General features: G+C 32.7%; 2 protein-coding genes across 3 annotated transcripts; one reads left to right on the top strand and one right to left on the bottom strand.

The window, feature by feature from the left end:
• Nucleotides 1–2988: 2988 nt before the first annotated feature.
• LOC143635193 (gamma-glutamylcyclotransferase 2-1-like) lies at nucleotides 2989–5934 on the top strand. The gene is made up of 9 exons (XM_077103077.1): nucleotides 2989–3242; nucleotides 3976–4104; nucleotides 4195–4271; nucleotides 4369–4425; nucleotides 4587–4643; nucleotides 4735–4775; nucleotides 4859–4930; nucleotides 5021–5100; nucleotides 5551–5934. Exons 2-9 carry the CDS (start codon nucleotides 3996–3998, stop codon nucleotides 5736–5738), a joined length of 681 nt encoding a protein of 226 aa, XP_076959192.1. The 5' UTR covers nucleotides 2989–3242; nucleotides 3976–3995; the 3' UTR covers nucleotides 5739–5934.
• Nucleotides 5935–8603: 2669 nt separating this feature from the next.
• On the bottom strand, nucleotides 8604–13656 carry LOC143635245 (LRR receptor-like serine/threonine-protein kinase FEI 1). 2 transcript variants are annotated; one of them, XM_077103120.1, is made up of 15 exons: nucleotides 13560–13656; nucleotides 12143–12289; nucleotides 11880–12030; nucleotides 11662–11797; nucleotides 11492–11563; nucleotides 11309–11380; nucleotides 11120–11191; nucleotides 10858–10929; nucleotides 10699–10770; nucleotides 10402–10487; nucleotides 10154–10315; nucleotides 9743–10075; nucleotides 9421–9666; nucleotides 9198–9331; nucleotides 8604–9118 (listed from the first exon to the last, which is right to left on the bottom strand). In XM_077103120.1, the coding sequence occupies exons 3-15, from the start codon at nucleotides 11974–11976 to the stop codon at nucleotides 8900–8902; spliced, it is 1773 nt and encodes a 590-aa protein (XP_076959235.1). In that variant the 5' UTR covers nucleotides 11977–12030; nucleotides 12143–12289; nucleotides 13560–13656; the 3' UTR covers nucleotides 8604–8899. The 2 variants fall into 2 exon arrangements, with proteins under 2 accessions (XP_076959235.1, XP_076959238.1); XM_077103123.1 differs by lacking the exon at nucleotides 13560–13656 and having other exon boundaries at nucleotides 12143–12356.

Genomic DNA, 13656 nt, shown 5'->3' with positions numbered 1-13656 from the left:
AGTAATAACAATCGGCACCTATAAATCATTGATTCATCATTTTATTTTATTTTGTTATTAAAACAACAAGGCCTTCAGTCTAGCTCAAGTGCTAAAAAAACCCAGTGTTATTATAAAGGCCAAATAACATTTTTAGAATTAAAATCGAGGTTGAAATCCCGCGTCAGCTTACTCGTTTAATCAATAAACGTTATTTTCTCGATTGACAAGTTAATCCAATAGTGTACTAAAATGACCAACATGGTATCCTTCGATTGGTCAACAATCTCCCTCCAATCATAGACAAGAACTGTAAACTTCGATTTTTTTTATATAGTATAATCGGTATTTTTTTTTCCATGAAGTATTAAAGGTCTCATGCTAATTCTTCAGTTTAAAAATATGGTTGAGACTGATTCCACCTTATGTTTAAGTGCATCAAAAGTAGCTGCGTATGTGGTAGTATCTACCCAGGTCGGTTGCAACACATGAACAGTGGGAATTGCTAAGAATTGTTTCCAAGTGGCAGTAGCCTAGGAGTAGTAGCAATGTCGGTATTAACATTGCTATAGTAACAATGTCTTTAGCAAACTATGAGCGATGTCCTAATCATCTTACATACCACTCATATTCATTCTCGTTTTTGTAGCTTTAACAATTTAAACACTAATTCTAGTTTTATTTTGGACAAGATTTGGTTTGTTGTGAATCCAATAAATGATACGTATTTTAGCTCTAAATGATAAAAAAAACACTCACGAAAACTCATTTTTATCAACGCTTGTTACTTCACTCCTATCCATTTAATTTAGTTTTTATGTTTTTTTTTTTCAAAAGAATTTTATTAAAACAAACAAAAAAGCAAACCACATGTTGGCCCCTCCAGATACATGAGGAACAACACCCAAAAAACAGACTTACACAAATTGTCCCATTCCCAATTCGATATTTAGATCTATATTTTAGCCAACAAAAGCTCAATGTTTTAAGATCACCCACTATATCTTCGATCTTGACCTCTTTACCTTCATGAAGTTTTTCATTTATCATAAATGTTTTTTGTTCCACTAATTTAATTTGTTTTCATGCTATATTAATTTTTTATATTAATTTTGTTTTTGTGTTGTTGATGGATGAGTAATAAAATACTATTATTAATTATTTCTTAATATTAGAGTAAATTATATCATTTTTAATGACAATGTTTTATTAAGCAAGAAGAGGAACTAGCAGGAGGCTAGACAACTTAAACACCGTATAAAACAATAATAAACAAACATCAAACAATCAGACCAACACTAACAACCGACCTAAAACCAAAAGCAACTATATCACAACATCAAACTTGCACCATTGTTCCCAACTTGCTATAATCTTCTTAATCTCGACGTAACCCATAAAAAGCTCAAAAGTTTTAATTTGATCCATTATGTTGTTTACAAGGTTGTTTATTTTATCAAACACCTTGTTTTTTCTCGTCTTTCAGATGCTCTAGCTAGTGATATAAAAAATGGCTTGGACCACTTTATGCTAATTATCGCTTCTATTTGTTAAACATGTAGTATTCCATGACGTCATAGACGTGAAAACATAGAATCGTGGCAATTTACACCAGGCCACTATGTTTTGCCATACCTAATCCACTAAAGAACAAGTGGATAAGTGATTCAAAGTTTCCAAGAACTCGGAACAATTAGGACGCAACCGAGGGGACCTGTATGCTCATTTTAGCCAAAGCCATAAGCATCGCGATCCTCTCCATTTGGGCCCTCCAACGAAAGATGTTAACCCCTTTTAGAATCCAATTATTCCAATTTTATGCACAAATTGATTGTTCTTACCTGTCCCATAAACGACCACTTTAACTCCGATAAATTAGGACACAAATTTTACCTTTTCTATGTATTTCTTCATATTTGAAATAAATGCCGAAAAGTTATACTTTCCTAATTCTTTTCAACTTTACATTTAATAAAGTAGAATAAGCACAATATGGTAATTTGACTTTGGGAGTTAGGGGTTTGAAAAGAAAAGGATATAGTCAATAACTACTTTCAATATTTAACAAACAAATCAACAATACTTTGTCTAGGTTCAATGAATCTATGGGTGCATAAAACATATCTTTTGATAGGGAACAAGGTTTTTAGTTTTCAATGCTATTAATTATTATAAAAGTAAAAAAGTATACAGTATTACGAGTAAACGAAATAAGTTTGAAAATAATAATGTTGTTTAATAAATAGTTTTGAATAAGATTTGAATATAAAAATATAAGTTTTACACGTCTTTATATGGCCCAATTGTTTTTTCTAACGACCATTTGGATCATCGACAGGATACTCTGCTCACTCACTCAATCATTTTCATTTCACCCTTAAAAGAAATCCACCATAGATTAATTAGAGAACCCTTGACTTAACCTGAAACATTCTATTTTTTTGTCACATATGAAACCTGAACTCTGACCCTAAATATATTTCTTATTTCTATCTTTCTTTAAATAATAATAATGATAATTAGTTTGTTTAATAATTTTAATTGTATAAACCACGTAATATGTATTTTTTAAAAAACTAAGTTTAATAGTTTTTGTTTATTTATTCTCTTTTTATTATGGAACAGAATTATATTCTCTTTATATTGTGGAACAAGATAATTATTATTCTCTTTTGAATCTTGAAGTTATTGCCATTTCTATTTGCAAATCAAACGTGCAATGTAATCAATGAAAGATGCGCGGTTTATAAAAGACTAAACGCATGAGTGTCCAGGTTCAATGAACCTACCCAGTCTATGCATATATGGTTCACATGCATGCACATCATGATGCATCATCTATGTATATCCTTTTTCAACTTATTCATTTGTACAAACTGAACCTTTTATGTATAGATATTTAAAAAGGTAAGTAACAAATTAAAAAAAAAAAAAAAGAATCATGCCTCATGCATGCTTCTTTTACTTGATACATACATCATCCATATATACATGTCATCCATCATGATGATACCAGCAGTTTCATCAAATGGCTGGTAAATGCTCCTTCTATAAATAGGCCGCTTTCTTACATTTTATCATCGCATCATTCATTCATTCACCCGGCATTTTAATATTATTAATATTAACATACTCGCCGGAATATTCCCTCAAAACCCTAGCTTTCCGTTCAATTACATCTTCTCTTCTGCAAGTCGTCTGACGATCAGCTTGTCAGATTGTTTAAGCGCTGCACATTACTCTAATTTGCTTCTTCTTATTACGTAAGCATTCAATCAATCAATCAATCAATTCATGTCTTCTTATTTTAATAATTTCTGCTGCTATATATATGTATATATATATTTAGGTATTTGTATAAATGTTGACAAAATAACTGATATTTGAGAATTTAGAAATTATATTTGGATTTGGTAGATCTGATTGGTACTTTTAGCTATTTTGGATTCTATATTATATTATTATTATTATTATTATTATTATTATTATTATTATTATTATTATTATTCAAGTCAATCATGAATATGGTTCCAGTCACTTGTGTGTGTATTTTATTATTATTAACTTATTATGAACACAAAAGTAAAATCAGAAATGATTCATGATTGGGCCTAGTTTTGTGATAAACCCTAAAAGGACTAATTTGGTTTTTGCTACTTTAAATTATTATTATCACTAATTTGTATAGATGGTAACATAATCTATACCAATTTTCATATATTTGACAAAAAAAAGTCACATATGAACATTTGAGTAAAAATAAAATAATGGTATTATATTTTAATGTTATTGTTACGAGCATGATGCTGTATACTTACTATATTGTGGTACACATCAACTTTCAAAAGTCAAAACAACTTATTTTGTTTTGCTGTTTATATGATAATTGTTTCTGGTTCAATGTACAACTCTGTTTTGGAAAAAAGTTAATTGATTTTTAATTTATGATATATATGTGACTAATTTTTTTAATTGTTTTTAACAAACAATTTGTAGTTTGTGAAGAGTAGTAAATCATGGTTTTCTGGGTGTTTGGATATGGCTCATTGGTGTGGAACCCAGGGTTTGAGTATGATGAGAAAATCATAGGGTACATCAAGGATTACCGTCGCGTATTCGATCTTGGTAAATATTTGTGCAAAATGCTTTAACTTTTTTCCTTTTTATGCATCTCTATTGATCTTGTTTAATGATCATATAATTTGTATGTCACAGCATGCATTGATCACAGAGGTACACCCGAGCATCCTGCAAGGACCTGCACACTTGAATATAAGGAAGGAGCCATCTGCGTAAGTACCGCCAATTCAAATCATACCATTAGCTATCTTAATTATTGATTAGAAAGTAATATTCTTTGTTTAACCTGAGATTTCTTGTTTTTTTCAGTGGGGAGCTGTGTATTGTGTTAGAGGAGGTGAAGAGAAAGAAAGATTTGCTATGAAGGTAAATATTGCTTCTGGAAGTTAAATCAATAATTTACCATAATATTGTTTTTGTGAAAACAATTAGTTTATGCATCCAAAGAGGTTCCAATGAACAGGATCAAAACATATTACATTTATTAGATTAAACTTGACTTATATTTATTTTCAAATTCATTTCAGTATTTAGAGAACAGAGAATGCGAGTACGATAAGAAGACCACTGTTGACTTTTTCAAGGTTAGGATACTTCCAAGTTCCATATGTGTATTTTGTCATTATGTTTAATCACATAACTAAAAGTCTGCATTTTTGTTAATTCTTGATTTAGGAAGGGGAGACCGACGAGCCTACTTTATCAGAAGTCATAGTGTAAGTTGTTACAGCTTATTTCAATTCCATGTAAATCCACATATCTAAAGTTTTGTAATAATAAAATGTGTTACTTGTTACAGTTTCACATCCACTCCAGACAAGGAATCAAACAAGTACTACCTCGGGCCTGCGCTGTTAGAAGATATGGCAAGGTAACATACTTACTAATTACTATTCTGTAATATTAATCTGTTTTTAAATCTGTAATTATTGACCAGTTTCTAATTAATTTACATTTTCAGACAAATTGCTACTGCTTTTGGCCCGTGTGGAAACAACCGAGACTACATTTTCTTGCTGGAGAAAGCGATGTTTGATATTGGTGCGTTACTACATACATTTCCACTGTGGTCATTTCAAGTATTTTTCAACTTTATTCATGCCCATAATGTGGATACCATATTTTGGCCATTTTAACTTCTGTTTGTCGTGCGAAAAATTCATTGGTTCCGTGATAGGGACGTCTATTTGCTTTTGCACCACTAGATTCTTGTTTTATCGTTCTTGATGGGCATCTTTGACAAACAAGAAAAGATTCTATTACGATCTCTTTCGTTTATCATGCCAATCACTTCAAGCATATTAAATCTTTTCATCGTCCTACCAGTATGCTTTGTCCCCACAACTTTTATTCCAAAATGCCCCCGAGAAAATTGGAACGTCTTCTTTTTGGCATCTTATCGTTTAACAACGATTCCGTGACTACAAAAATTCAAACGGTCGCTTGAATAACAAAAAAAACTAAAACTTTTTTTTAATATCTGTTAAACAGGCCATGAAGATGACATGGTCATAGAGTTGGCAAATGAAGTCAGAAAAGTACTTGGGATCATGGATCTGGGAGCCTGGAAAGAAAACAGCAGCAACAGATTAACCGGGCCTTCTCTTAAGCCGAAGTCCCCGATGTCACCTCATAAACTGCTTCACCGTCCTGAAGCAATTGCCTTGGACACCAAATAACGCAAGAGTGTGAGCAATAACTTGGTTTACTTAACCCTATTGATATATCTGGCAATAACGTGACACACCGCGCTTAATTACTTCCGTTTTTAGTCTGTTAACCGATCGGCCCTTTGAATTGGGTTCGTTACTTATGTTAGTTTGAGTACTTTCTTATTATGAAGGCAATAGAATTGAATGATTATATTTTCATTTACATGTTTATAAGTTGTTATGAATGCTTGAATGTGTAGTCTTTAATTGGTTGGTGTGAAATGGTTTGAGAGAAGTGGATAACAATGAGCCATGGACCACCTCATAAGCACCATAGGCTCTAAGTTCATGGACCATTGTGGCCCCTTAATGTAGAGCTATAGCCTACAGGGTACCTTATGCTTAGACCTGTACTATTGAGGACCACCTAGCTCATTGCTATGGTGGTATCATATGCTCCCAAGTAGGTTATGGCCATGTTATCAAGGCACCAACTCACCAAGATATTTGTGGACCAAGTTAAGTTCGAATTCGACTTTTGATTATTTGGTTAGGATATGAACTCCATGCGAATCGGGTCTAGGTACCCAAGGGCCTTCGGCCTGTTGGTGTTAAATGCTTAAGTGTTGGATAAGGCTTTGCCTTTGAGGGATTAAATCTCATGGCCTCATGGGTGACAAAATTAAAAATAAAAAGTCGTTGAAAAAAAGGTACCCGAGAAAACCAATAACATCAATCACAAGATTTGCATGTTGCTAACGAACAGGTCCTAATTTTCTAACATGTCATAGATAATAGCATTATAATGCTCATCTGGTGGGATTTTAAAACTCTGTGTTTAGTTTTGTTATCCTCATTCATGTATGTATGCAAGTTAGCACTCTTGTTGCATCAAGGCATGCCTTAGAAATTAGATTAATAAACTAGTGATATTCATTAACTAAATCATGGTTACAGGGTAATTGATCATACTAAAAACATGAATACCTTTTAATAAGGTTTGAATTTGGATAAATAAATCATAGTTATATCAGGTGAGATATAATCGGCTAATATGTGCAAACGTCACAAACATGGAGTCTTTGAGCTATCACCATGTATCGCGTGAAGTGCGTATATCTAGATGTATGGTACGCTTAATGCTAGTGAAAGACTGGATTATCTGCTAGGAATGTGGCGCCAAGGTAGTCACACCACAAGGTGGGTAGAATAGGTAGTGTAATATGAAGCTTAGTTAGTATAAACAATATCTAGTGATTGGGTGTAATGCGAGCAAGAGTCACATACTTTGCCTCAACGCTAGATCTAGCGATTGTGTGTCGTTTTTTGAAACTAGAACTAATAAGGTCCAAGAAAAAAAGTTGTAAAATACGGTAGATCAACGATAAGAGCACATTCAATAGGGATTCTTGGGAATTCTTACATCCTACACCATTGGAGTGGCAAGGTTTTTGAAAGTTTGTGGATGACATATTCTTCCACACGAGCAAGAACGTGTTTATGCAGGAAAAAAGGGAATATGGGACCGGTCATGGATTGGGTTTTATTTAAATATATATAATTATTAATTCTTTGTTCGAAAATATGTAGATATTATAAATTATATATTTATATATGTGTACAACAGTACTATAAAATATAAAATACTTTATAAATTATAAACCATAAATATTATAAATTAAAATGATTTATTATTTTAGATTTTAAATTAAATAGTCAATTATTTTAGTATTGTAACGTTTAGGTATTGTAATATTTAATTAAAAAACTAAATTAATTATTTATTTTAGTTTATAATATGGACTGTTTATAATTAATCAGGTAGTTTTATATTTTATAACTATATTATTACTAAGTGTGTGTATTACTCAAAAAGAAGAATATATACTTTTTTAAATAAAAACCCATCTCGTGGCCCACATATCCTACATTTTCCTGTATAAACTAGTTTTTAGTAGATTCTTGTGGAAGAATATGGCATCCAAAAACCTCTAAAAATTTAGCCACCCCAAGGCAATAGTGTAGTAGATAGGAATCTTCACGTGGATATACCAACTTCCAGGAATCCCCTATTGGGGTCTGGGGATGCTCTAAGGCAAGTAAACCTACGAATAATGAGTCGTCATCTTTCAAGATATCGAAGAACACGCTAAATTACAACCCAATGACGATAAGTAGGGAGCTGAATAAACTGTGAAACCTTACTAACTACATAAGTGATCAAAGACAGGATGAATCAAGACACTGCGAGCACAAACTATGTTCCTGTATGTCAACGGGTCCTCCACGGGTGCCCCTCTTGTAAGTACCTCTGCCGATAAGATGCAAAGGAACATGAGTAAAGGTGGCTTTATCACCACAAAACTTGAGAGCGGGTGTTAAAAAGATCGTCACACAAACCAATACATAACTAGTAACCGGGTCACGCCAATAAAACAAATTACTTTCGGATGTGCATGGCTTAAACCCATATGATCTAAGAGTTATACACATCTTAAAGAGACTTCTCAAGAAGGCAAACATGAAGTGGTCTGGACAAGTCTCCACGCAAAAATGCATTGTTGACATCCAACCTGTCCAGCAGCCAGTGAGGGTCTCCAAATGTCATAATGTATAACTATGCAAGCATGTCGGTCATCTGGTTGAACGTCAAAAATACCATACATGCGCATGATAATAAGAATTACACAACTATAACAGTGCCCAAACAAATACACCATATTGATGTAGAACTCAATATATTACCTAGCATAATAATGTATCATCATTCATCAATTTAATGGTTCTAACTGTAATTTTAAAATGCCATCATAAATAATCACACTAACTTGGAATATTATAAGACCAAAAAATATTCTCAATGTCTATAAGAACAAGAACAAATATAATACAGAAAAAAAACGTGGACACGAAATAAAATAAGTTAAAACTAACATCAATATACATCTGCACGTATCAAGATGAAAAGAAACAAGAACGACCCATTTTAAATATGACAAGCCAAAAAAATATAATAATCACATAGGCGAGAAAATCGAGCATAAATACTGCAAAACAAACACTTGTGGAAGAAGACGCTTGTGCTAAAATACACAAGGCAAGAATTTTAATTCCTTACTGTCCATCTGCTCAAAAGAATATTTCAAGCGTTTAATCTTGATATTGCCAAGATTCTCCATAATAACACGCTAATCATCACTGGAATCATAGAAATCACTTGGGCATGGTGTCATGACCTCTGATTCAAGTGTTTGAACAACCCGGTGCATTGTGGGTCGGTCTTCTGGTGTTGAAGATACACATTGAATCGCAACCGAAAGCAAAGCATTTAGGGTTTCTGACTCGACTCCCTCACAGTTCACATCAATTATCTCACGTTGCCTACCTTCTGTTATTAAATAATTTAACTGAAAAGAATAACAGAGTTAATGTAAAAAAAAAGCAATATAAGCTACTTGTTTGTAAAATTAAGAAAATTAAACATACCCAGCCAACAATATTAAGACCCTTCTCGATAAACGAAGCATCGGTAGGCCTTTTTCCACTTATCAATTCGAGCACAAGTACTCCAAAACTATAAATATCCGTCTTCTCGGTTGCTCTACCACTCTGCATATACTCTGCAGTAAACGTTACAACATACAAAACTTAAAATTATTGTTTTCGATCGATAATCTATGTAACATGCAACCGTAACTTATGATCCTACCTGGCGCTAGGTATCCAAAAGTACCAGCAACAATGGTTGTAATGTGAGAATCCTCGTCTTTTAACAACTTTGCAAGTCCAAAGTCTGAAACCCGAGCCTCGAAATTTCCATCAAGTAAAATGTTACTTGATTTTATATCTCGGTGTATGATTCTAGGTGAACAATCATGATGCAAATATGCCAACCCTTTTGCAGCTCCCATTATTATGTTAAGTCGAGCATCCCAATCTAATTGCTCAGCTTTTTCTGCAAATATATTTAAGTTAAATATTTATCAATTACAATAATCTAATAGACCAATTTGACATCTTGATTACATTACCATGAAGAGCTTCATCTAGACTGCCACCCGATAAGTAATCATAGATTAGCAATTTTGATGTTGGAGAATTGCAATATCCTCTTAGGTTTACTAAATATCTGTGCTTAATGCTTCCAAGAATTTCAAGCTCGCGTTCAAAGAACCGATCGAAACCCTCGTTTAATTTCACGATTCTTTTTAAAGCAAATACATTTCCATCATCCATTGATAGTTTGTATACTGTTCCAAAACCACCAGCACCAATCACGTGTTCTTCATTCAAAGTTTCCAACTTTGTTATAATATCTTTTGAAGAATACGGTAAGTCTCCATGAAACATAACAATCGATGCACCTAAACCAATAACAATTCAGTATTAGATCTTTGAAAGTAATATCATGATATACGCGCAGAAGTGTTTGAAAAGCTCACCTCCACTCACATCCATTGCAAGACCTTTGACTTCATTTTTACCAAGTTTCTTGTAAAGAAAGCAGCCCCAGAAACACATGAGTGCAACCAGAAGCAATGCACCAACAGTAGCAGAAGCACTAATAAGCAACCGTCCAGAATTCTTCTTCACACTCTGGCCTCCTGTTATTATTGCATATTTATTAATCTAATAATACAAGAAAAGCAAGCAATTAGAATACAATATACTGTAAAAGGTTATAGCAGACCTTTAGGATGTGAACCAGCTGGACCTCCATCATTTTTGCACGACTGATTTATATGGGTCCCACACAAGCCACGGTTTCCAAGAAAACTGAGCAATCAACCAAAAATTACAATCTGCTGTACTTCAATAAATCATAGTACAGTTGCACCAAATTATCATTTGAAAAATTTATAGAATATTCAATAGTTAATGATTTCTGTACAAGTGAGCATTAAATGCTAGATAATAATAACTAGATGTGATTTTTTAATCTTAAATGTAATATTATATGCACACGAAATGAAAATTCAGAACTCACGAGTCGGTCCCAAATTGATCAAGAGCACCATTAGATGGGATTGGTCCAGTCAGAAAATTGTTAGAGACGTTGCTTCACAAGTACAAAGAACGGAAGTAAATAAAAGATTCAATAATAAAATATAAAAATGTTTAAAAAAACTCAAATGGGAAGCATTACAAAATTGAAAGGCTTCTCAAACTCCCAAGTGATGCTGGTATATTTCCACTAAGAGAGTTACTAGAGATATCCCTGCAACATACAGAAACAAAATCTCAATTAATTCTGGGAGCAAATTATCCATTGACCAAAATCTCAACACTCGCGTGAAATGTCAACTCTTAATAAAATACTAGCATGTAAATAATAAGGATGACAACATTATAAAATAGAAGTTAAGAAGTATCTTGATGAAATTACAGAAAATAATCAAATATCTTACAATGTTTGAAGCTTTGAAATATTTCCTAATTCAGTAGGAATAACTCCACTTAAATAATTATTCTGCAAAAACCTGTCAAAAAAATTTATTATTATTACAACAAATAAAGATCATCAATATCTCAAAAAACTAAACTGACAAATATTTGAAGAAACTTAGACATCATACAACTAAAACTACTGTACTTACAATCCTTGCAGCTCTGTACAGTTTGCTAATTCTGGAGGAATTGCTCCATAAAAGTTGTTGTAATGAAGATCTCTACATCAGATTATATATATAGCATCGTTAATTAGTTGCATACTGTGTTTGTAAATATCATGCACAAAAGAGTATTGGGATATAGCAAGATAGAGTCTCAAAATCACATACAAAAATGTTAAACGATCTAGCTTTCCAATATCTGGTGATATGGGTCCACTCAGTTTGTGATTTGAAAGATTCCTGCAAAATTATATAGAAAAAAGACCAAAGAAATTACAATGATTTCATAAAGAGTAACTAACGCATCAATGATAAAGTTTAAGGCTTTAAAATCTTACAAATATACAACTCTTTTGGTTTTGAAATCACATGTTACCCCTTTCCATCCACATGGATCTGGATCCTCTGGCCTCCATTGACGAAGAAGGCCATCTGAACTAATAATATTTGTTCGGAAATTAACAAGAGCTTCCCCTGAAAAATAAAACAAATAATATTATATTTCATATAAAATAACTAGATATTTATTGCTTGCTATTTGCTTCAATTGACATACCGTCACTAGTAAGACCTTGAAGTTTGTTCACCAGACAGCAAAGCAATAGAAAGTAGAGTAGCAATGGCCCTTGAAATACTGTAAAGAGAATGCCCATTGCTGTGCTGATCAAGCATCCTACAACTCATGATAATAACTGACAGCTGTCAGCCTGCAAGAATATAAAAAATTTAAACAACTGTAACAAGAAAAAGAATAATTAAAAAGGAGTTAAAAACAGATACTAAGATTGAAAACGAAGAACGGCTGAGGATAGCACTTACATCGTGTAGAAAAATAAGGCTACTAAAGCATAAGAAACAAAATGCCACAGAAATCCAGTAGGTACAAAATGAATCGGTTTATATGATATTTAAGTTAGTCCAGGCCAATGCAAGTAGCTTTGGGCAAGGACTATTGGATGTAAGCACCTGCAGAACATAATGTAAACCGTGATATATTATACATAAGTTGGATATTAATAAACACACTTATACACATTCATGCAGTCAAATGACATCTATGATTTGGACAAGATTGACTTGGTTTTTCTTTTTGTGGATTTGATTTACATGGTGTAAGTAGCAACTAAATCACTAATCGAGTGTCCAATTTACTTGATTATAAGAAAAAAAAAGATAAGATTCAAAAAAGGTGCAGAACCTAACACCGCCACTTCCACTTGGAACTATGTTACATATAAACACTGACCACTATAACCTACAAAGTTCATACTGAATCACTATCTAAGCAGAATGTAAGGAATCACAACACCAAAATTATTCCTTTTCGAGCTTTTACAATTACATACTAGTTGGTTGTATGAATAATTTACCTTGCACAAGCAGGTTTGCATGCCTCATTAATGAACACTCCAAAATTAGAAACATCACACACTTGAACATGCTAAACATATAACTTGTACACAACATGATCCTGAATAATCACATACATTTTTCTAAAACTTAAGTGAATAGACAACTAGCACTAGCAATGACTCAATGTGACTCCATTTCATGTTCAAAAACAATTTCAATTCATTCTAATCACAGTGTGCTTTTCCATCTACTCCGCTATTACTTACCATGATCTGTTACTTAAACAGTGATCAACAGGCTACCTAATCATACAGCACCTTTTAGATTCCACACTCCTAATAACATAATAAACATCATCCATAAAGCTGGAAAACCTTGAAATATGTCAGAACCAACCGGTATAATCATATGAGTTTTTCCAAAAATGGAAAGTCAGTGAGCAGACCACTAGATCAAACAATGTGGCTCCAATTCATATTCATAAACTCTTTTCAGTTCATTCTGTAATTTTCCTTATAAGTCCAGTACTTCCTAAACCAGTTACTTAAATCAGTGATTAATAATAGACTACACTGTTCAGTCAACTACCTAATCATACAGCACTCCTAATAGCATAATAATACAATAAACATCATCCATTAAAAAAATCCCCAAACTAAACTAAACTAAACCTAACATTCACATTACATCAGCAAACTAATAACATTATAATGATTCGCATAACCTAATAAGTGATCAGTTGTAGTAGTATAACAGAGTTTAATTAATTAATTAAAGTATTAAGTTAACCTAACAATAATGTAAGCAAGTGAAGTACAAGTGTGGTAAAATTAGAAGAATCTCAGCAGTTGAAAATAGATCGGAAATAAAGCATTAAGTTAACCTGTGTGTTGGATCTGTGATTGATTAGCAAAAGTAGTAATAGAACGAAAGAAGAATCTGGATTTGTGCGATTGAAGAAAGAAAGAAAGAGAATAGAA

This window comes from Bidens hawaiensis, unplaced genomic scaffold (assembly GCF_021521415.1).
Source record: "Bidens hawaiensis isolate Kalapana, Puna unplaced genomic scaffold, B.hawaiensis_p1.1 tig00007413_1, whole genome shotgun sequence".
NCBI lineage: Eukaryota > Viridiplantae > Streptophyta > Magnoliopsida > Asterales > Asteraceae > Bidens > Bidens hawaiensis.
Note: the sequence above shows the minus strand (reverse complement) of the source record. Positions and strands in the feature narration are given on the sequence as shown.

Coding starts and splice junctions, on each gene's coding strand:
- LOC143635193 (XM_077103077.1), top strand. CDS start 3,996: ATGGTTTTCTGGGTGTTTGGATATGGCTCATTGGTGTGGAACCCAGGG. Junction 4,426..4,586: donor AAGAAAGATTTGCTATGAAG/GTAAATATTGCT, acceptor AATTCATTTCAG/TATTTAGAGAACAGAGAATG. Junction 5,101..5,550: donor GAAAGCGATGTTTGATATTG/GTGCGTTACTAC, acceptor TCTGTTAAACAG/GCCATGAAGATGACATGGTC.
- LOC143635245 (XM_077103120.1), bottom strand. CDS start 11,976: ATGGGCATTCTCTTTACAGTATTTCAAGGGCCATTGCTACTCTACTTT. Junction 10,076..10,153: donor TGCAATGGATGTGAGTGGAG/GTGAGCTTTTCA, acceptor TTATTGGTTTAG/GTGCATCGATTGTTATGTTT. Junction 9,332..9,420: donor TTTTGGATACCTAGCGCCAG/GTAGGATCATAA, acceptor CGTTTACTGCAG/AGTATATGCAGAGTGGTAGA.